We start from the raw sequence: 25,010 nt of genomic DNA, 5'->3' as shown, positions 1-25,010 counted from the left end.
ACATTCAGCTTTATCACGTGTGGAATCAGCAGTGCGGCCATTTGAGGTAAGGGAGGGGATGGAGGGGGAACATACACCAGAAACAGATTTGATTAAACGCCACCAGGATTTTGAGGAGGGAGAGAGGTTTGAGAGTTCAGACTTGAGATGAGAAAGATGTTGTTTTCTGGCTCTCCTGAGGGTAGATACACACTTGTTCCGAGCTTTGTGGAAAGAACTGAGATTGCCCTCAGTTGGGTTTGCTTTCCATGAGGCAAAGGCAAGTTGTTTCAGGACAACTGCCTCGCCACAAGCTTCAGTAAACCAAGGGCGGGAGGAAGGGTAAGACAACTGAACACGAGAGGGGATAAATCTGTGCATGAGGGCGAGCAAGTTTCTTTGAAAGAATTCCCAGGATGAGTTGATGTTTGAGAAAGTAGTGATAGGAGACCAGTCTGTAAGTTTGATGGCTGCTCGGAGACCCTGCCAGTCGGCTTGAGTGAAATGCCAGACTCGACGGCGGTGAGGTGGTTCTCTGATAACAGCCAGAGAGATGTCCACTTTGACAAGGATGTGGTCAGAAGAACCAATTGGAGCGAAGGAAGAGCAGCAGATATTGTCAGGGAAATTTGTCAAAACCAGATCCAGAAGAGATGGAGTACCATTGGTTGAGATCCGGGTCGGGAAATTGACCGATTGAGTCAGTCCCAATGAGTCGCAGAAAGCTTTTGCTGAGGTGCCATGGCAGGTGAGAGAGGTACCCACACCTAGCCAACTGGCGTGATGACAATTGAAGTCACCACATAAGAGGAAGAGAGAGTTTGGATGAGAAGATAGAAGATGGTCCATGTTTTCAGATAGTGAGGTGGAGATGGAGTCATCACTGTTCAGTGGACGGTACAGTACACATATAAACATGAGGTGGGAGTGGAGGGGAAGCCGAAGCCAGAGGTATTCCTGGGGGTGTGGGGGAGTGAGAGCAGTGCATGGAGAGTGAGGAATAGAGTCTTTGATGAAGAGAGCAACACCTCCACCAGGACGAGGCTCAGGTCTGTCATACCGTAAGAGGGAGTAGCCAGGGAGAGATACTTGGGAGTCAGACACGTCTTGGGAGAGGAAAGTTTCTGTTAGGCAGATAATGTCTGGTTTGTCAGTGGCAACCTGTATGGAAAGATCTGAAAGGTTTGAGCGAAGGCCCCGGATATTTGAGGTCCACACTTTTAATGAAGAGTAAGGGGAGGAGGCTTTGGGTGCAAGAGGTGGAGGGGGAGGGGGAGGGTAGGACGAGGGGGGCAGGTAAGGAGGGTTGCTGAAGGAGTGTGGGGTATTGCAGAATAACGAGGGGAGGGGGCCGAATGAGGAGGAGAAAAGGCTCTGTGGTGCTGGGGGAGAGGGGGGACAAGAGACAAGGAAGAAGGCAGTTGAGGATTTGAGGAGGTGAAGTGAAGAGATGGAGGTGAGAGGGCAGTAGAGGGAGGCAGGTCGGTGGATGAGAGAGGGGGCAACTTTGAGAAGGAAGAGTGAGGGGCATGAAAGGTGGGAGAAAGGTGAGCGGGGAATTTTTGAGAGAGGTGAGAGGGAGGCTTGGAGGGAGAAGAGTGGGATGGTTGCTTTGAGAGTGAGAGTGAGGGGTGAGGGGGGTGAGTTGGCACTGAAGTTGGAAAAAAAGAATGGTTGATGGAAAGCGAGCATCCATGGCAAACTGTGGTTTTTAAAAGTTTTAGGTCAGAGATGCGATTTAACACAATTCTTGATGGATGCAATGAAGGCGAATTCAGAGAATGGAGAGAAGAAGCGCTGTAATCGTTGGATTTTTTAGGCAAGGAATGAAGGAGAGGTCGAAATGAGAGCAGTCTGTTAAAATAGCAGAAGAGTAGTGCATTGTGAAACAATAAAGAGTACCACATGTGTGAGAGAGGAAGATGAAGCATTATAAGATCGTTTTTGTTGTTAAAAATAATGTATGAGAGAGTTCAACAGATTAGGTCATGGAAGTGTAAAAAAAAAAAAAAATCGAGGAAGAAGACGAGGAGGAAGTTAAGAGGAAGAAGAAGAAGCAAAATCGGGAGAAGGTGAGCGTGTTGTTGTTGTTGTTGTAGGGTTATTTTTTTTTATTTTTATTTTTTGAGATAAGAAAGAGATTAGTTGGGAGAATGGGGGATGTTTGGAAAGTGGGGAGGATCAAAATTGAAGGTAATGGGGAGGATAGAAATTGAAGGTAATGGGGAGAAAAAACAAACAAAAAAAAAAAACGATCGAACACCGAGTGGAACCGGTAGGCCTCAAGTCTAGGCCTAGGCCTCAAGCACAGGTAAGAACGTCGACAAAAATACTCACAAAATAGCACGATTTTTGAAACAAAACCGAACTAGCAACACAGTAACATGTAGGTGAGAAAATTAAAGTTAAAACGGGACAAATAACAACCGGAAACTTAGCTTTGAGAACGTCAGCAGGGAGCCCCGAAGGAAACCTCTTGCTGCTCCAAAACCGGAACCGGAAGGTCTTTGCTTCCTTTGTTTTCAGCTATGGCAAACAGTCGTTTGGAGAATAGCGTTTACGAGTCACTTACTCGCAAAAATGCGGTAATAGTTAGTCCACCCGATGGGGTTCGGGTCGAGGACGTCGTGACGGGCTTGGGAGAACTCGTTGGTTTCGAAAATGTGTTAGCAGCTTCAAAGATGAACCAACGAGTTGTTGTTTTTCTTTCCGAGGAGCGCTACGTCGCTCAGGCGGTTGAAACTGGTTTGTCTATTCCGCCAGATATTTTCGTTAACGTTAGTATGCTGGACTCACCGGCGGTGAAAATCACTTTATCAAATTTGCCACCTTTCGTTAAAAGCGACCAGATCTTGTCCGTTTTAAAACAGTTTGGCACGGTGGTGTCAAAAATCTCCATGATTCCTTTTCGTTTGCGTTCGGATTCCACAGTCTGCCATATCATGACCTTCCGGCGGCACTGTTACATGGTGTTAAAAAACAATGCTCAATCGCTCAATGCCTCAGCAACGTTGGTAGTTGAAAATCGAAATTATCGAATGTACATTGCAACAGAGACAATGACGTGTTTCACGTGTGGTGCCTTCGGACATTTAAAAGGTGCTTGCCCGAAGTATATATCCGGTGGCACATCTAGACAGTTAGGAACAAACTCCGATTCTCGTGGCACATCTAGAGTCTATATTAGTAATAATAATGGCGCGTCTGCAACGGGAGATCGACCTTCACATTCGAGCGCGGAAACAGATAATTCCCCGGCTGATGACGCGGGTTTTATCACCGTGTCCTCTAAGAGGAGTTATAAAAGAGGAAGCGGAAGTGAGGACACACAGGTGAGCTGTTCGAAAAAGATAGCGTCGTCAAATGAACACAATGTTTTTATTTTAGAAACAGAAGCTCCTGCAGCTGGTCCTCTGCTGCAGAACAGGTTCAGTGTGTTCGCTGAAACGGACGAAGACGTTTCCGTTCATTCCTCTCGTGAACAAGGACCGAGCGCAACGCCCCAAGATGTTGAGGTCACCACCCCGGTCACTGACATTAAAATCAAGAACCACAAACCTGCTCTCGTCGCGCGCCCTGCTGAGGACGAAGTGTTTGAAGTAATGGAGGAGGAAGAAGTAACAGCCCCAGAGGGAGTGCGAAGCCTCCGATATAAAAAAACGTCAATCCCTGTTACGGTCTTTAAAACTCCCGCTGTAGAAACAGCTACACCTTTATCAGAAGACGATATTCCCGTTGTGAGAACATCGACTTCAGTGTGTGAGGAGAAAAATAAAAACCATTCGGATTACTACTCAGATGGGGCCTTGTCGTTTGCCTCCAGTACTAGTAGCGAGGTCTGGAACGACCCAGCAATAGCCAAGGAACTGGAGGGTGATGATGATTTATCACCCATGAAATTCTCCAGTTTCTTCAGGACACTTTTCGAAAGAAAAACGTTAAGATTATCACCTTCTTCCCGAACCTGTCTGGCTTTATAACCTCTTCAAGATGTCTCCTCCTCAAGGCTGAACAACTTGGTGTGACTGAGTCACAAGTATTTTGCCTTAGGAAGTGTGTATTGAAAGCTTGGAAAGAGCTACAAGCACAACCCAACTTCCTTTTACCTGATAACCCCTCCCAACTGACACCATGACCTTTTCTGTTGTAACTTTAACTATAAATGGGGGACGTTCACCCCTGCGCAAAGCTCAGGTAAAGTTGCTTGTGGAGCAAAAACATTTTGATGTTGTTCTTTTGCAAGAGACAAGATGTAGCTCTTTGTGCTCAAGCGAATGGACTCGCATCATGAAAGGACAATGGTTCTTTGGTAGCTTGACTTGTCCTAGTGCTGGAGTGGCTATTTATTTAAATCCTTCTGTCTGTCCTGAAAATGTCACTTTCAAGGGGATTATTAAAGGGCATTTAGTTTCAGTTAATTTCCTTTATAATGGTTATAAACACACTTTAATAAATGTATATTCACCCAGTACGAGCACAGAAAGACTAGTTTTCTTCACACAGTTAGAAATGTTTCTCACACACCTTGCTTTTGATGGTCTTGTTTGTCTGTGTGGGGACTTTAATTGCACATTGTATCCCACCCTTGATTGTAATGGAGAAGAGCCCCACCCACCAAGGACAAAGCCCTTAAAGAGGGCTTTGTCCAAATTCTCCCTTATGGATGTATGGAGACTCCAGAACCCATCTACATGACAATACACGTGGTGCCGATGCGCAAATGGCCGGCTATCTCTTGCAAGGATAGACAGATTTTACATCAATAATGACTTTAAATGTCATCGACCATGTTGACATCACCCCAAGTGGCTATTCGGACCATCACATGGTTGTTCTTCATATATTTTCCCCGGTTCGAAATCGTAGCACTGCCCATTGGACCTTCAATGCGAGTCTTCTGCAAGATGACGCTTTTCCTATCGCCTTCCGAGCCTTTGGGAAGTTTTACGACAACGGAAGCCTTCCTACTCCTGCCTCGCACAATGGTGGGATAATGCGAAAACCCATATCAGGACCTTTTGCCAGCAATATAGCTCCTTTTGTACCAAGAATGAATCTGCGCTGCAATCTCTAATTGCTAAAGAAATATTGTCTCTCCAGTCAAGCCTTCAAACTCTCAGTGCTGAAAGGACTAGTTCTCCACTAACAACGAAGAAAGCCCTCCTCGCTCAACTCTGTACAAAACAAGCCAGAGGCGCTCTAATAAGGATGCGAATGGAGAACTACAGCTTTATCGATACTCCTTCCAAGTTTTTTTATGCGTTAGAAGCGCAAAAAAAAAAGAGAAACCAGCAAATAACTTTGCTGCGGGCACCAGGAGGCTGAGCAATACACGATCCAAAAGACATTAGGAGCTTGACCAAACAATACTTTTCTGACTTTCATTGTGCCAGAAACACGAAGGAAGACATGATTCGTTCCTTAACCACCTCTTTCCCCACCTTGTCTGAATCTGCATGTCAAAAACTTGAAAAGGAAGTGACTCTTGATGAACTTTCTATTGCTTTGCAAGCTTTGCCCACAGGTAAAGCTCCTGGACTTGATGGAATCCCTGCAGAGTTTTACAAAGCCTTCTGGGATTTGTTGGGACCTGAGCTGCTTGACCTCCTGGTTGATAGCCTACGGTCAGGCTTGTTACCACTTAACTGTCGCAGGGCCATACTCGCTCTCATACCTAAGAAAGGAGACCTCCAGCAACTTAAAAATTGGCGTCCCGTTTCGCTCGTCTGCACGGACTACAAGATTTTCTCGAAAGTTCTTGCCAACCGCCTCAAACCTTTGATTGAGGAGATTGTACACCCCGATCAATCTTACTGCATTCCAAAAAGGGCAATACACGATAGCATATTTATTGTCCGTGACATGATCGATATTTGTATTGCTGAACACAGAAATGTAGGTCTGGTGTTTTTAGACCAAGAAAAAGCTTTCGACACAATTGATCATTCTTATCTCTTTGCTGTTTTACGGGGATTTGGTTTTAAGGAAAATTTTACTTGCTATATCAAACTATTGTACAATAATATTTTTAGTGTGCTCAAAGTAAATAACATCGAAGTCAGCCTTTCCCTGTTACCAGAGGTATCCGTCAAGGATGCCCCCTGTCTGGCCTTCTATACTCCCTATCAATTGAACCTTTACTACCTCGTTTACACACGCGACTTCAAGGGTTTTATCCTCTGCCGTTAGAAAATCCCGTAAAAACCATTACTTATGCGGATGATCTCTGTGCAATTGTGCACTCAGATGACGATGTTCGTGCTTTGGTTGAGTCTGTCAAGGAATTTAGCCTGGCGAGCTCGACAAAAGTTAATATGGAAAAGAGCAAAGCTTTTTATTTAGGTCCACAGAATGAGACTCCCCCTCCAACCCTGCCAGGGCAGCTTGAATGGAGCAATGAAGGAAGAATACACTATTTCGGTGTCTTTCTTGGAATTCAAGATTTTATTTCAAAGAACTGGGAATCGCTGATTACCAAAACTGAGCAGCGGTTAACAAAATGGAGGGGACTATTGAAGCAGCTTTCCTACCAGGGTCGTACTCTAGTCATTAATAATCTTGCGGTATCAATGCTATGGCGTGTTTTTAAGGCACTGCAGGCCCCAGCTTTTATCCGAAGAAAACTTCAGTCTTTTTGTGGACTTTTTCTGGGGAGGAAAGCACTGGCTCCGGCCAGGAATACTAAGCCTACTGACTATAGAGGGTGGACAGGGGTGAATAGAGGTAACGAGCAAAATGATGGCTTTCCGCCTCCTCTCAGCACGAAGGCTTCCATACTCCGACGTCCCATGGAAAGCCTTTGCCCATTGCTTGCTTAAGCAAGCTGGGAAACTTGGCTATGGTGACGAGCTCTTTCTTCTCAACACGAAGCACGTGGATATGACATCGGTCCCTCTGTTTTACCGAAGCATGCTGGAAGCATGGCAGGCGTTTTCTTTTCGCCATGATACCAGTGCTGACTCCCTTCAGATGTTTTTAAAGGAACCAATATTTTTAAATCCTTTTTTTTAATGGGGTCTGTAGTGACACATCTTTTATGAAAAAGTTTATTGATGTCGGCGTTACCAGAGTTGAACACCTCAGGAACTCCCTTGTACATAGATGGAAGCCAGCTGCTGACATTACCGTGGCCACCAGTGTGAGGTCCATCAGTTATTGGCAGAATTTTCTCTGTGATCCTACGGACCTTTCAGCAAACCGGGTTAAAATGGGACCCAGACAATGAAGATGCCCTCCATCTTTCCCAATGTCCTTTCCCAAATTTGTTAATTTTATTTCAAAGTTTTATGCCCTTTAACCGGATGGAGAAATCCTCAGTGTACAATCTATGTGTTCTCACCCTTTTTCCTGACAAACCTGCAGAGCTACAAGCTCATTGGGGAGCGCTGCTTCAAGCTAACCGTTCCACTACAATAAAATGGCAGGTGATTTACAGAGAACCTATTGTCAAGTGCTCGGGCGATCTGCAGTGGCGGCTGGCGCACAGCATCCTGCCTTGCAACGTCCTGTCCCACCATATATGTCCTGAAAACTCGGAATTGTGCCCCTTTTGCGACACCCCGGAGACCATTTTTCACATTTTCATTGAATGTTCAAGGTTGGTCTCGCTTTTTGGAATCATGTCACGTGTGATCCGGGGGCTCGGTTTGTCTTTTACACATTGTGTTTTTATATTTGGTTTTAATGTCTTGTAAAACTGTAAAAATGAATGTCTTTTAGCAAACTTTTTGTGTTCTGAAGCAAAAATTGCCATTTATTTATCGAGGAAGAGAAAATTGCAGAACACTGATATTTTTTTGCTGATGACGTCTGAACTGTTTTTAAAGCATTGGTGACGTCGCGTGTTCTTTTTGAGTTTGAAACTCATGATCCTGCTTTATTGAAAAACCGGTGGTGTGTGAAACAATCCTTATGGAGCATGGTTGGTGGTGCTCCAAGAATCAATTTACAAATTTAATATTACCTCTGTTACCCCTTCCTTTCCTGGTTATTTATTTTGATGCCTGTATAAACATACTTCACCATGTGAAACTTGAATTTTCCCGTAACAAAGGGGAGAACGATCTCTCTCTCTGTCTCTGTCTCTCTGTGTCTGTCTCTGTCTCTCTGTGTCTCTGTCTCTCTCTCTCTCTGTGTGTCTCTGTCTCTCTCTCTCTCTCTCTCTGTGTGTCTCTGTCTCTCTCTCTCTGTGTGTCTCTCTCTGTCTCTGTCTCTGTCTCTGTCTCTGTCTCTGTCTCTGTCTCTCTGTCTCACTCCATCACTCTCTCACTATCTATCTATCATTCTGTCGCTCTCTCTGTCACTCTCTCTCCATCATTCTCTCTATCTCTCTCTCTGTCATTCTCTCTCTCTATCAATCTCTCTCTCTCTCTCACTCTCTCTATCACTCTCTCACTCTATCACTATCTCTCTATCATTGTGTCGCTCTCTCTCTCTCTCTCTCTCTCTCTATCACTCTCTCCATCACTCCATCACTCTATGACTATTTGACTATCTCTCTCTCTATCACTCTCTCTCTCTATCACTCTCTCTCTCTATCAATCTCTCACTATCAATCACTATCACCCACGGCAACTGCCGCGAAGAGTATGCGAGCCATCGCCGGCACTGTGAACAAATTGCAAACTCCTGCCATAACTCCAACTGGGAAAGGGAAGGCAAATTGTCTGACATGAACCCAGGCCAAGAAACTGCTTTTGCAGAAGCATCGCCGCTCTGTAACGCAGAGTATGGCACATCGGGTCGGTTATGTAAATGTGATGGTTGACGGACTCACTCAGCAGACTTCCAGAAGTGACAAGGATGTGAGCGTCGACGGTTCAGCTTTGGCAGCTTTTCGATCATCTCCATGAGTTGCGTCACTGTAGGCCGCTCTTCAGCTTCATTGGACCAGCATGCCAGAATTATCTCCTACGAAAGAAGTAAGTGCATACAATTTGAGCAACTAGAACAACTTCCGTCCTTATCACAAGGCTTATTTGGGCAAATGAGCTGCGAGATAAATGTTTGGCTGCACTTACCAGAAAACCACATACATCTTGTGGAATAACAAAGAAGTACTCACAAACCAAATAGTAGTCCTCGCCTTGTCCACCCCATAAAAGAAACAACGAACATTCAACTATGAGAAGCGGATGGTAATTAATGCACTTATGGGATGACAAAACAATGGGATGACACTAAGAAGCAAGATGAAGGGTAATTAATGCACTTAGTGCAGAAGCCCTTTTGTGATTTGTCTCTTGCATTCTTCTTTAGTCCTCCTTGGCCGTTATAAACAGAGGACACCCAAGATGCTCTTGCCCATGTCAAGCTGTCCCATGTGATGATTCAATGGTGAATAATGTGATGTTCACAAGAGTGAGAACAGCATACACCGATGTAAACACCAGACATTTTCGATGTGAATTTCAAACATATTTGTACCATTTCCCACGATATAAATCCTGCTGTTGATACTTAGTTGCACCATTTAAAATGTACAAAAGCTGCTTATTTTTTGATGGTTTCGAAGTAGATAATTCCACGAACCTTTCTGAACTGTCAGGAGTTAAGAGAATATTAAATGTGCAGAAATCCCATTCCAATCTCATGAAAAACACAGATGCGACGTCAAATGCTTTTGGCAAATCGCTGGCACTTCACTCAAAGGGAACGCGTTTGATTGCATCAATTGTGAAACAATATTCAAGCAAAACAAGTTCTGCACGGGCGAGTAATGTGCAACATAAACGAGATTGTGAGGCAAATCCAAGGTGTCTTTTTAGCAAAGTCTCAGCAACAATGACCCAAAACGCCTGGTATTGACAAGGATTAATTCATCGCTCGTGTATTTCGTGACGCATTTAGTGATGCATGAGCAGTCCATAAGGAATTGAACTATATCGTCTTATGTGGGATTTGGAGCACGATTTGTGAAACTGGAACCAATATGCTGTAATGACCTGGGTATAATATGCTCAATTATACAGTGCAGTAAGATTAATGAAACAAAAAACAGGACATGAACAATACATTCCCCAAGGCGGGTGCACGTGCAAACAACACACGAGCGTACAACGCATGCACACACAATGCACGTGCATACATGTGTGCGCACCCAACGAGCGAGCACATGGACATGCATGATTTGGACAAAACTTGGTGGACAGGTTGGGTGTGTGACAAGGACGAAATTATTTGATTTTGGTGAAGATCTAAATCCGGATCTGGGCGGAGGTATGCGCTCTTCTGAGTGCTCTTCTTGTTACCTCCGCCACTGAAGGTGGAAGGAGGTTATGTTTTCACGTCTGTGTATTTGTGTGCAGGATATCTCAGAAAGTTGTGGACGGATTCAGACGAAGCTTGGTGCACAGGTTGTGTGTGTGTGTGTGTGTGTGTGTGTGTGTGTGTGTGTGTGTGTGTGTGTGTGTGTGTGTGTGTGTGTGTGTGTGTGTGTGTGTGTCTCGACGATGAATCGATTCGATTTTGGTGAAGATCCAAATCCAGAAAAGAATCACTTTTCTAAGTGATTCTTCACCATTGAGAGATAGGGTCAAAAACAATAAATAGCATTATTATTACCTCCGCCACCGAAGGTGGAAGATGATGTTTTCACCCCTCTCTGTCACTTGCAAAATCAAAGATTTTTCAAGTATATTGGTTAGTCGATTTTGTTATTCTGTGTCTGTTTGTTTGTCAATCGCCCACAGCTCACAATTTGTTTTTGAGGTCAAAAGATCAACATAGGCCAAAGGTCAACAACCTTGGTGAGATTTATAAAATCCTCAATTTTCATCTGACTGACTTGAAATTTGATGAGGATTTATATTTAAGGTCACTGAATTCGACCGGCCAATTATTTTTGATGTCAACATGGATCAAAATGTCAACCAACATAGGCCCAAGGTCACGCCCAAGGTCACCAAGGTGGTATTTCTAAAATCCTCAATTTTCATCCCACTGACTTGAAATTTGAAGAGGATTTGCATATTTCTTTATATAGCTGTGAGCATGTTTTACATAGTAATGCTAATCAATTAATTTAATGAAATAAACTACACTCAATACAGTATACTGCACACTCACAAATCAATGTGGTCCAGCAGAGATGACCCAAGTTTACACATTCATAATCTTGCAATAGCAATATGATGGCAGAAAAGATTGGCACATCAGAAAGAAAGTAGAAGATGAAGAGTAGTGGCACTGAGAGAGAGAAAAGTCATGGATGAAAGGTGGACACACCAAAATTTCCTTGACTGCGCAGACTGGAGTCAGATCCGGCTTAAGGCCATTCCCCACTTGCCAGATTATCGACTCTGAAGGGAGGCCAGGGAATGGCCAGTCTCTCGCCTGTAGTTCATACCAAATGGTTCTGAAAGGTTTAGGAGACAAGTGAAGGAAACACGGATAATTAGCATGGGTCTGCAGTAAGAAGATGAGAGCTAAATGAGATGCAGCCAAATCTGAATGGGTTTTTAGAACTCTACATTACGTTGTAAAAAGATGATTCAGATTTTAGTCAAAAGTTGTCATCTTCATAAAAAGCTTGAAAAATCCATTTTTACATTAATTTTCAAAAGGCAATTTCTCAAGGAAGATTGTTTACATCCAGCGTAAACTTCTCAGGGACTGTCCGTCGCCCTTCTGGTGGTACGTTGGTGTGCTCTCAAGTTTATGCATGGTAACATCTGGCCTTGATCCTCCTCTCTTACCTCTGCCCTCTGTGAGCCACCCCAGGTTGCAGGCATTTAATCAAGAAACTCAAGTGTCACCATCCCCCAACCCAGGCTGATGCATTCACTCATCCCCTGAGGTCTCTGTGTACATGGTGTGTCTCATCCTCCACACTTTAGCCTTTTAAATGTGCCACCCATCTCTTCATCATGCACATCTCTATCTCTCTGTCTCTCACCCATTGTTAATCACTTTTGTGTTATTCCTCCTTGTGTATGTCCATCCACCCAGTACACTTCGGTAGTGTATCGCCCTTTGTGGTTTGGCTCCATCATGAGACGAGACCAATTAAATTGAAATATTTTTAGAGTGATGGAAAACGGCGAATTTAAAATGTGCAGACCTGATAATACCAAATTGTGCTGAGTCTTACCCAAAAGCAAACACATCTGCTTGCTTGGAAAATGGAAGCTTGTCTGCATCAATGGCTGGAGAGAGGACACGTACGATTTCTGGGGACAAGTAGCACAACCAGCCCTGTGGTATCTTCAACTCACTGTCACGTCTGCACAGTCCACGAAAAAACACACACACACACACACACACACACACACACACACACACACACACACACACACACACACACACACACACACACACACACACACACACACGGCAAACTGCATTTCTTATTCCATTTTACCACCAGCATCAAAAGTAAATTATCTGTGATAATTGTAATGTGATTAGAATGCGAGCACATCCATAAAGTAAGTGTATTAAGAACATGAGTGCATCTATGAAGTACCGTACGTGCAAGAAACATACGTCTGTGTCAGTAAAATACGTGTATCTATAAAATACGTATGATTGGAACATTAATCTATCATACTAAAATACGCAATTTTGTGTGTCTGTCTGTCTGTCTTTTTCACCGCGATACATTCGGTCATTACTTATCCAATCTCAACCAAACTTGACAAGAGGACTGAGGATCACACGATGGCGGTTTTAGCGACTTAATTTGCCCCCTCCTGAAGGGGTTTTTCTGCTTTGGGCAAAGTCCGTGTTAAGGTGTACATCCGTGTTAAGATAGCTGATCGTGGAATTTTTCCAAAGCCGGTTGTAATAAAAACATGAATGATATTACCACTCATGATATCCTTCATTATTAATCATTTCCACAGGCTGCTCCCCAAGGAGTTTTTCCTCCTTGAACAAACGCCGTGTTAACGTGTATAAATGGCTTATCATGGCAATTCGTGGGGCACCCCTACCAGAAGTAAAACACCATATTATAAACCACAATTACTTATGATTACCTGTTTATGATTAAATAGTCGCGACTGCTGTTTAACACTAAACTGAAAAGGGATGAAACCGGATGTTATGGAGGCATGATATGCTTATCGTACCCCCCCAACAGACGAACGGACCCGAGCCTAGATCTACTGTCATCTATATGTCCCAAAGAGGATAATAACATGACCATTCCTGCTGCTCCCTTCAGGTGTGGGTATACCAGTGCAATGAAACCAAAAAGGTCTGTTTGTTTGCTGTATGAACATATTGTCAACACACCATACAAAGCCACAAAATACAACACACACACACACACAAACACACACATGCCAAACTGCAATTTACAAACAGTTTGTCTGAACCACTATTAGCTCTGCTCGCTCAAGTTGGACACCACCATATCCAAAAACAAACATGTTAAAACCTCAAATAAAACAAAACAAATCACTCAGAATCATTGGCACAGGCTGCACCCAACTCACTGACATCGGTCATCTCCACACCGAAACAAAAATACCTCTCCTCCAACACCACCTTGATTGATGCCACAAGAACACCCATGTCACCACTTATTCAATCACCTTCCCTGTCTCAAACACAATCTCACAAGCAATTTCCTATGTCAACATATTTTAAAACCTGTCACCTTCACCTTTACACACATTTGAGAAAAACACACAATCGCATCACCACAGCAAGAAAATACACAACGAACCACACTCTGTGATCCACCCATCTCAGCAAACCCTCCCACGCTCCTCCAGAGTAATATTATCAAGATTCTAGACCATTCCGGTTAACATCCCTCACTAGAAACCTATAAACACAAACTCGACCCGACGCAGGACACGTTCTACCCGCACTATCAACTTGAACTTGATATTGCACACCAGTTAATCACAACTGGCTCAAAACTCGAAAAATACAGCAAACTATTTAACATTTCATCTTTACTCTATCTCTGGAGGGCTCCTGTCGGAGTGGCTGGAATCCTTGGGGATTCCAGTGAGGACGCCTGGGGATGATGATGATTGAAAGGAGCTTTGGTCCCAATCATACAAAATCCATTAATTTGTGGATCGCATTTTCAAACCATCTGACCATGTGCTTATACATAGTTTTTAAACACAACCTCATCAATATTTTAAATGTACATAATCTCATCAAGAGTTGAACATAAAATAATAAAACTCCACGTGTGATTGAGAAATAAAACCAAATTACCCACCTGCCATCCTGCATAACACCGGATATGCTGAAAAGTCCAAAATCAGTGATGACCACCTTGCCGTTGTCATAAAACACATTCTTTGACTTCAGGTCTTTGTGAGTGATACCCTTGGCATGCAAATATCCAAGACCCTTGAAAGACATATTTTAAAGCTGTACTCATCAATGAAAACAAACAAACACATTATTTACTCATATATCTGTTAAATAGCGAGCCTCCCACAATAACATCGTTGCAGGAATTAAAATAATGAATGGCATCTTGTGCCAAGGATGTGGTTATGGGAGAAAGCTCAAGTCAAAAAAAAAGAAACATTTTGACTGTTGTTAATGATGTGTGCCATCCTTTTGAGAAGAACAAAAGAATAATCCATATGCACGAGAGACAATATCCAGGCAGACCTTTCACAGGATGATGTGCTACAAGAGGAATATCACAAATGAAGAACTTAAAACAGAGGACTTCCCACCACCTCAAACAAGCACTTCTTTCCATTCCTTGAAATATTATAAACACTTCCATCATCTCACCACGATATTATTACCTCCGCCACCGAAGGTGGAAGGAGGTTAGGTTTTCACCCTTTTCTGTCTGTCTGTGTGTTTGTGTACAGGATAAGTAGATGATAAATGGGGTTTCTGGGATGCCCATTCAAATGAATGGGGTGAAATGGAAAAACTTTCTGACCCAAGCCCCAAAAGCCCAATATAGGAGACTCATTTTCTCCCCACCTATCCCCTTCCCTCTCAAATGTAAAATTGAGATGATGAAAGATTGAGACTTACTGATTAAAGCACTTCTTCCCTTTCATATTTTCATTCCACTCAAAGAGCGAACCAACGAATATTTGTTCATGTTCTAGTTTAGGGAATAACTTAATTTTCTTCACACATTCATTTCTATCGAGTCTTCTTCTTCTTCTTTCGGCTGCCCCCGTTCGTGGTCGCCACAGCGGATCATCCGTATGATCCGCATTGTGATTTGGCACATGTTTTACGCCGGATGCCCTTCCTGACGCAACCCTGGTCGCCTCTTACGACACAGGGATTCATTTCTATCGAGTATATTCACAAATAATAACTTGGAACTTGGTTCTTGGTTCAAGTGTCTTTGTTGAGCAGAAATGAAATGATAAACTTCTCTTGATGCTCTTATTTGGCCACCTCCTGAGCCACATATCATTTTGAGATTGCAGTAAATTGTTTTTCCATTGTTCAATCGATAACTATCAAAGTTTTCAGTCCATTCAAGGATATTAATTTTTTCTTTACATCCTCCAACTTATTTGTAATTAAATTTATCTGTTTATTTGTTTTATCTACTTTTACCCCGGTTATTTCTTCAATAAGACTTATTTGATAATTCTCACATTCTTTATGTTTCCCATTTAAATACCAAGGCTGATTACATCTCCACTCTTTAGTTTGGTTATTACTTGGTTCTATCATTTATAAATCAGTAAAAAGACAGCGGTCGCCTGTTAAAATTCCCAACCCAATATCTTAACACTTAGAATTATAACCATAAGGGAGACGATTGATTCCATTCTCTAAAATATATATATATATATATATATATATATATATATATATATATATATATATATATATATATATATATATATATATATATATTATCATCAAAAGCTCCTAATGGTTTCTTATTTATCTCTTCTGGATATAATTGATGTTTATAATTTCTTATTGTATTCATTTTTCTGTATTCTTCCTTCTTTAAGGATAAACAGTTGTAATAATGTTTAAAGTTTATTGTTTCCTTGATTATATTTTTCTTTATTCCCTTTAGCTTCTTATCACACCTTTCAATGTTATTATTATCAATATACGTGAAAGCATAAGACTTTGATCTCAATCCTATAAATTCACTCATGACCATCCCACCCAATTCATCTTTAAACTTACCAATAACCTTTTTATTCTTTGATGAAAACAACACATCACCTGATTTATAATTACTTCTATCATATATATCAATATTATCAATCATATCCTCATATACATCACTTGTCTTAATTTCTAATATAAAACTATCTGTATCCATGTATAACAATGACACATTATTCTTATACTTTGATTTTAAATTATTAAAGTAATCGTCATACATTAACGACTTTGACAAGTCAAGAATTGTTGTTCCTATATAAATAGGTTTATCCATTTCAATACTCTCTTTTTTTCAAATGAATAGCACAAAAGTTCTCTGAAAACATCTCCACTCGCTCAAAACTTGGTCAATTAGTTAACTTTGAAGCCTGTTTCCAAGACGTAGCAAGTTTTATGTTTTGTCGATTCCTAACATTTTCCATAATCTTTCCAAATACAGCATTATTCATTAATTTATAAAAGTCCTTCTCAAAATCTGTTTTTACTTCTGTTCTTTTTGTATTAAAATCAATATACTTCTTTAACCAATGACTGAGGAAAATTCATAGAATTTTGAAATTTAAACACTCTCAACCCAGCAGATAGATATTGTCTCAAGTTCCTTTGTGTTCCTCAAGTTCCTCAAGTCTCAAGTTTGTGTCAGGTCAGGTTCGATCTGTGACCTGCTACAGGTACCATGTAAACCTGTACTAACCTGTTCCATGGTCGGGTTGTCGGCGACTAAACAGTCTCCCCCACCAGGTTTTCTGGTGAGGAGGGTGTTTGGATATGGACACCCAGCAGGATTAAAAACAAAACCTGTCAAAGGGCGGAGGAGCTCCTTGTGAGCCAACGGCCATCCATATCTAGTGCCCAACTGTGTCTGCGGACGTCCTCCTGCAGTTGGGTCACTTCTTATTAGGAGGTTGGTGGCAGGATTTGCACTCCGGCCACCGTAAAACCCTTCATTCCGCAAAACGCAAAAAAATCTGAAAACCCACTCCGTGGGAGTACCTCCTGTGCAGCTTCCCTTCGCAGGGCAGCTCACCGGATGACGGGATTGGGGCAAAGCCTTCGGGACCCCCAATCTTTGATAGGAGGGAAACCACGGGGTAACATCCCTGGGTTAGATTGCGGGAGAGTGTGTCGGAGTGGTGCTGAGGTGTCGTCCACCAGACGGCGGTCTCCTTGGGTTAACCTGAGGTGGTCCCTTCGGTTGGGTGCCTGGAATGTCCTATCCCTAAGAGAGGATGATCACCTGTCTCTGTTATCATCTGAGCTCAAGCGTTTGGACATCGGGATTGCAGCTCTCTCTGAGGTTCGGAGACCGGATTGCGGCGAGATAATGGTGGGTGGTTACACCTACTATTGGTCTGGTTGCTCTGATGGTTACCATACCCAAGGAGTTGCTGTAGCTGTGTCCAATAAGCTGACCCCAATGATAATTGAGGTAACACCGGTCAACGAGCGTATTATGAGATTAAGGATTCGTCACTCCTTAGGTGTCATTTCCCTGGTCTCTGTTTATGCTCCGACTGAGGCGAGTGATCTCACCGTGAAGGATGCATTCTACGCCACACTCGAGTCTGTGGTTGATCAGTGCCCCAGACGAGATACACTTCTAGTCTTGGGGGATTTCAATGCATCGACTGGAACTGATAGGGACGGTTATGAGGTGTGTGTTGGTCCCCATGGGTCAGGAACTATGAACCAGAATGGCACTAAGTTCCTTGACTTTGCAAGAAGTCATGGACTTAGGGTGGCTGGTTCATGGTTTCAGCGCCCACAAGCTCATCGCTGGACTTGGTATTCCAACGCTGGCGGTGTGGCAAAGGAGATTGACCATGTCCTCATTGACGGTCGTTGGAGGATGATCCAGAACTGCAGGGTCTACCGGAGTGCTCAGTCCCTCAATACTGACCACAGGCTTGTTGTAGCAACTCTAAAGCTGCACCTTAAATCCTGGAGAATGGTACCATCCCAGCCGAGGCTGGATGTTGCCAAGCTCAGGGATGAGAGAGTAGCTGAGGAGTTTGCGAACAGGCTGAGTGGACACTTGGGGGGTCTGGGTGCTTTGGGGGATCCTGAAGAGTTGTGGAGTGCCTTCAAGACCACCGTCCTTGATGTTGCCGGTGAATGCCTTGGAGCTCACCGCAGGGCAAAGAAGAATTTTGTCTCTCAAGGGACACTGGATACCATTGACCAGAGTCGCAGGGCCAGGCTGAATGGCAGAGCTGAGCTGTTCAGGGAGCTGAGGCGTAAAACTGTACGTGCACTGAGGGTGGACAAGGAGGCCTATGTGCGAGGAATCTGTGAGGGGTAGAGCATCACCTGTGGACAGGTGATTCTCGTCCCGCTTACAGGGGAATTCGCGCATTACGTTCATCCAAGCCCATCCCTCGGAGCACTACAGTTCGAGCAGAGAGTGGTAGGCTCTTGACAGAGGAGTCTGAAGTGAAGGCCCGCTGGGCCGGTTACTTTGAGCGGTTGTACCAGGCTGATCCCCCAACTGTCGAGTTGGACGTCAAGGGTGTTACAATCCCTGTTGCTGACCCTCGAATCAACTGTGGTCCACCTACGCTTGTGGAAACACGGGCTGCGGTGAACCAGTTGAAACGGGGCAAAGCTCCAGGGATCTGTGGCATCCATGCCGAACTTCTCAAGGCTGGTGGAAATGCTGCACTCGTGTCGTTGCATGCAGTTTTGTGCTCTGCCTGGAACACAGGCATCATCCCAACTGACTGGAAGAGGGGCCTTGTTGTCCCTCTCTGGAAAGGGAAGGGTGATCGCCAAGACTGCAACAACTACCGAGGGGTGACGCTGCTCCCAGTGCCGGGCAAGGTCTTTGCTCGGATAATTCTCGATAGGGTTCGCCACCATCTGCTTGAGCACCAGCGTCCAGAGCAGTCAGGCTTTACACCAAAGAGGTAAACGATTGACCGTATCCTTGCACTTCGTGTCCTCACCGGACGCAGACGAGAGTTTCGGCAGGGGCTGCTTGCAGCCTATGTTGATCTCTGTAAAGCGTTCGATTCAGTGAATCGGGATGTCCTCTGGAGGATTCTTGGTCTTCGTGGGGTGCCACCAAAACTGATCCATCTGATGTCTGAACTCTACTCTGGTACTGAGAGTGCTGTGAAGTGTGGTGGTACCATCTCTGACTTATTTCCAGTTGTTACTGGAGTTCGTCAGGGATGTGTACTTGCCCCCACACTTTTCAGCACTTGTATGGACTGGATACTAGGGAGGATGTCGGAGAGATCAAGTTGCGGTGCGTCATTTGGGAATGTCAAGATCTCGGACCTTGACTTTGCAGATGATGCAGTCATCTTTGCGGAGACTTTAGACATCCTCTTGGGGGCCCTCGAGGTGCTGAATGAGGAGTCGGAGCCGTTGGGATTACGGGTTTCTTGGGTCAAAACTAAGATCCAGGCTTTCGGTGACATCTTGGATGCTGCTGTCCTGTCTGTGTCTGTTTGTGGTGAGGATGTTGAGGTCGTGGAGAGATTCACTTACCTTGGCAGTGATATTCATGTCTCTGCTGGCTGCGAGTCAGAGGTCAATAGACGTCTGGGTCGGGCCTGGGGAGTCATGGATTCACTGGATCATGGGGTGTGGCGCTGCCGGTACCTGTGCGGGAGGACGAAAGTCCGAGTCTTCAGGTCCTTGGTACTTCCAGTCTTGCTCTATGGGTGCGAGACTTGGACTCTGACCAAGGATCTGAGACGGAGACTTAATTCCTTTGGTACCAGGTCTCTTCGGAGAATCCTTGGCTATCGCTGGTCGGATTTTGTGTCCAACGAGCGGTTGCTGAGAGAGACTCGGATGAGATTTGTTACCTGCATAGTCCGTGAGCGTCAGTTGCGGCTGTATGGACATGTGGCTCGTTTTCCTGACTCTGATCCTGCTCACCAGATTCTCTCAGCGAGGGAGTCTCATGAGTGGAGGAGGCCAGTGGGTCGACCACGTGCCTCATGGTTGCAACAGGTTGACCATCATCTCAAGGAGATGGGGATGGGCCTGGCATCTGCCTGGGGGATGGCCAGACGGAGGCCCCTGGAGTACCGGCGGAAAGTGGACGCAGCGACGTGCTGTTCTGGCACATGCTCCCATACCTGACCTGACCTGACCTTTGATGCAAAACATAACTTTCTTTATCATTTAATGTCGTAAGTAGTTTTTCTGTAGATTTACCTTTTATATTAAATGACTGTTGGTAATCACTTAATCATTCTTTTCTTGGACTTTCTTTATCAAGGGCAGAAGATTGTTTGTTTGTTATGAAGTTCTTCTGGATATTTTAAATCAACCTCACAATAAAATCCAACTTCAGCTTCATCCAATTCTTTTTGAGAGGAGACAACAATGTCATGTAAAACTTTTTAATCATGTTTTTCTTTAACCCATTTAAGTTTCCCATAAGGTAAAGATTGAGACATAGCCCACCCATAAAAATTGTTAGCATCATAATACATCAGGTAACAGTTGTCCTCATTATTATTATAATCAGGAAGATATTTTTTATTTGCTTTAGCATATCTCTTGAAACATACTTGAGATATTCCTACTATTTTAGCCTTCTCCATCATTAAAAGCATATCTATATCAATGATTAATTACAAATTCTGTTTTGTCATTTTTAACATAGCACTCACTCCAAGCCAAACCCGGGGCTGTGTAATAGTGAGCAGGGTCTAATCCATACGAATTTTTATTATGACAGCGTGTTCTAAAAGTTTCAAACACATCAGCCAATAACAATACATCAGTTTTAAGATACAAATCATGATATTCTCCAAGATTCTTTATATTAAACTTCTCCCAAACCTTTTTAGCTTGTGTATAATCTCTATCGGAAATATGAGTTTTATTCAACTTGCCATAGAAACTTCCCCTTGAAGGAAATTGTGTTTCTTTAAACTTCTCAAATGAATCCATGTAGTCATACGGATATATTCCCTTTTGTGATAAGAAGTCAATCTCTTCTTGATTTGAGAAATGTGATTTAAGATTCTGTAAGTTTTTAATATTTGATGTTATGTTAGATAATGGACTTGCTATAAAATTGTATGTGTCAAGAAATCTGATATGGGTTATGGGGGATGTATGAATTGTTTTTGTGAATGAGATGTATTTTTGATCTGTGTTAGGAATGGCAGAAATATCTCCAGATGTCTTTGAAAGTTAATTTATAAATAGATGTATGTCATAGTGAGCGTTGTTGTGAAGAAAGACAGGAATAAAGTTTGGGGGCTTGTAATAAAGATTACAACAGGAATGAGCTGGACCTCTATATTTTCCAGTAAGATGACAATGATCCTGACCTTTGACCCCTCCCTCAATTTTCTCCTCAGAAATATGACAGATACTGTTCTTTATAAATTCCTTTTTCTCTCGCTTTGTTAACGACATTGGTTTATCGGTTTTAACCATTATTTCTCTTAGTCTTATGCAGTCTTTTTCCAATCGTCTTACAAACTCATCTGAGGCATCTTCTCCTGTATGAAGTTCTAACTTGTTGTATTCATCACCAACAGATGATTTGATATGATAACAGAAACCACATGCAGCAGGTTTTTGATATTTACTTGTGTATGATTTATTTGGATTTGGAGAAACAGCATCTATCTTTTCAAGGATACTTTCAAAATCAGCATATATCACAAACGGATGTTTTATAGATTTGTTAAAATCTTTGAATGATATGTTTGAACCTGCTTTTGGTAAATTGATTACGGTTGATTTTGAATGTTGATTTAATCGTTCTTTTGTGTGAAAGGAGTTGGGACATCTCTTCCAAGGATACATTTTACATTTTCTCTTGTATAGTTGTGATTTGGTTAATGTTGAAAATTTTTTGATGAAAGCATAATGTGATTTCCCTTTGAAGTAAAGTAGAGAAGGTCAATGTGTGTTTCCTCATTTTTATAATTGTTTGAAATTTTTAATATCTGAACTTTGTTTGTATCCGTTAATCCATATACATTAACAGATAGATTATTCATTTTCTCAAATTTAGGAATATCTCTCAATGACATTGGAAACTTTAAATCTTTAACATTTAATATATTCTCGTATTTCTTATAATGTTCAACCCTTTCAGGTTTCCATTGTGGAGGATGTAAGTGAGCAAGAACAGACCATAGAAAACATTTATGATCTTTGTTTTGAATATTAACAACCACTTTCTTAAGTTTTATCTCTTTTGGCAAATCAATAAAAGAAGAACCTTGAAGAGGATCTGATTTTAATATGTGTATATCTAAAAAGATTATTTTTGTAATAGCAAATCCACGACCTACTACAGTGTTATCAACATCTTCTTCTTGTCTCTGGAGTTCATCGAAACATCACATCTTACAAAATCTTGAAATGATGAGATAAAGTGAGGGTTTGTCCTCGTATCGGGGGTAGTTTCATTGCCTTCTCTTACCATATTCAATTTTACTCCCAGATAAAACTTAAAAGTTTTCATTTCACTTAATGTAATTTTAGCTCGTCTGTTCGAAGAACAGAGAGCGACAGCGATACCCCCGACGTGAGCATCAGCATGAAAATATTAAAAGTTTTTGGTGCAAGTTATTTCCTTTCTAATGTTTTTATCCACCACACTATTTTTTACTGATTACAATACACAAATACATATATAGCTTTAAAATTATTTGGATCAGACTTCACTGCAATGCTTTATAAAAAAATATTATTCGACGTCTTTTAAAAACGATAAATGTATAAACAGGTGAGCATTGGGTGGCTTTGACACCAACTCTGGTTAATTATAGTTTCAATACTTTGTTTCACCATATCAACAGCTTCCATGATTGAAGATGGTCCAGGGTCTTGAAAGCAAAACAATCTTATTTTTATATGCCCTTTAAATGCCCCACCAGTGTTTTCAATGGAGAATTTAGTGGCACCTTCCCTTTCTTCATTGTTCTTGTGTTTGTGTGATTGAAGGTGTTTATTATAATTTTTTAAAAAGAATATCATTATCACATCTATCACAATGTTTTGTTTCTTGGTCAAGTGGAGATATTTGTCTGAAAAGATTGAATGTGTGTTTGTTGGTTTGAAGGTATTTTTTTTGATAACATTTATATTCATGATTAAAAACATCGCAGTACGTTGTATTCACCATATTTATATAACAAAACTTTGCTTAAAATAAAATTTTCTTGATGAAAATTCCGTTTAATTTATAGGTGAATCTGTCCTTAAAACCATTTTATCCTCCAACCTTTTTCACTTAATAAATACAATATATCAAGACACAAAAGACAAGTTTCAATCAACCTCTTCATTTGTAAAAGATACTGAGAAATATATCAAGGATGTAAAATTGAATAAAGATAAATATAACAACTATCAGATAAAAACAATTATGGTGAATAATATGAGTTCTTCAATGTCCTTCAGTGGAAGGGCTTGTAGTGCATCTGGAAGAACATCAATTAAAGTAGCTCAAACAAAAGTTTCTCCTCTCCTTCTGGCAATATATTCAAAACTAGAAAAAGCAATGAAACAAGAAAAAGTATCAAAAAAGAAAAACCTCATGGATGAAGTTTATAAAGAAAAGATAAGACCATCTGCAATATACCAGGAGAAATTTGTATTTTTTTTCAACAACCCGAAAAATGTAAATCCTGATGAAATAAAGGATGTTAATATATCAGGTGAAATGACATTTCTTTCAATCGTAGTTGAGGACCATTTTAAAATTACCTTTAATATAAAAAAGGTCGTAGTTGAATCTGTTAATGAAAAAAAAGTACATATATAGATATAGATGGTTATGTTTTTTTTCGACAAATTAAATACGAGTCATTATTCAACTGAAGATTTTGAAGATTATGAGAGTGATGATAGTATCTGTTGGAACAGAAGACAGTTATGATACTGAGAGTTTGTGTTCAAACGATAGTTATGAAAGTAGTTTTATAGATGATTGTGAAAGCACCAATGAAAGTACCGAAGAGTTAGTTTAACTAATCTGTTCTGAACTAATCTGAAGAGATATTAGAAACTAATCCAGAAGGAATGAGACAAATTAGTAAACATCTGAGTGGTAATGGGGTTACGATTTTATCATTTGGTTTTGATGTTGATGAATAAACTCAATGCAAACGTATGAAAAGCACAGATACAAGTATTAGTGAAGAAGACATTACAACTCGTATTAATGTTAATAAAGATTTTGATGAAATATTTAAAGAAAAGGATTTATTTGAACACATCTACTTTAATGATGAAGAAAAGGAAACTTTCCCTGTTGACCTTTATAATTCAGTGAATGATATTTTCCAATAAATAAATGGATGCGAAAGAAAGAGCAAGAAGATTTAAGGAGCATCAAGAGTTTGTTTCAAAAGTTGTAAAACAAAAGGAAGACATAAAGAAGAAACGGAGGCAGAAACTGACGGGTGAAGAAGCATTTGAAAGAAAACGAGAAATTTTTAAATCCACTTTTAAAAACTTCCCAAGAAAAAATTATAGATGCTTCCACAGTTCCCACAATAGAATATACTCCGAAAAAAACTTCAAATGTTAAAAGATTTCAGTCAAATGACGGAGGAAGAATTAGAGCATATCGGAGAATTAGAATATGATGAAGGATTATTTCAATAACTGGAAAAGATTAATCAACCCCCTGATTACATTGTGAAGGCTCTTCAAAACAATGAATATTCAGTGGATTCAAAAACCAAAGCAGGACTCATTCCAACAGAACAACCAGCAATATTTCATCTTGTTTAAGAAAAGGGATTGATATTTAATGATGAATTAAGGTTCTTGAGTTCTGCCCAACCCCCTGTTAAACTAACTCTGAGATTAATGTTTCTTCTCACAAAAGATGGAAAACAAGGTTCAACTGTGAGGGATGAATCAAAGTATTTTGATAAACCATTGGATATGAAAAATAAGGATGATAGAGTACATATTGATCTGCTGGACTCTCT

The 25,010-nt window shown here is 41.5% G+C and overlaps 1 protein-coding gene across 1 annotated transcript in view; it reads right to left on the bottom strand.

Moving 5' to 3' along the window:
* LOC147011167 (kinase suppressor of Ras 2-like) overlaps positions 1-15,611 on the bottom strand; it is a 36,041-nt gene extending 20,430 nt beyond the window's left edge. The window contains exons 1-4 of the mRNA XM_085858601.1: positions 14,168-15,611; positions 12,071-12,202; positions 11,206-11,335; positions 8,756-8,889 (exon numbers count right to left, since the gene is read on the bottom strand). Coding sequence (XP_085714727.1) covers positions 8,756-8,889; positions 11,206-11,335; positions 12,071-12,202; positions 14,168-14,313 — 542 coding nt within the window. The 5' untranslated portion in view covers positions 14,314-15,611. The remainder of the gene's footprint in view (positions 1-8,755; positions 8,890-11,205; positions 11,336-12,070; positions 12,203-14,167) is intronic.
* Between the last annotated feature and the right edge of the window lie 9,399 nt (positions 15,612-25,010).

Source organism: Eptatretus burgeri, chromosome 16, assembly GCF_056783735.1.
Source record: "Eptatretus burgeri isolate ZD-2024b chromosome 16, Ebu_testis_v1, whole genome shotgun sequence".
Classification (NCBI taxonomy): Eukaryota; Metazoa; Chordata; class Myxini; order Myxiniformes; family Myxinidae; genus Eptatretus; species Eptatretus burgeri.
This window is presented reverse-complemented; position numbering and strand designations above follow the sequence as displayed.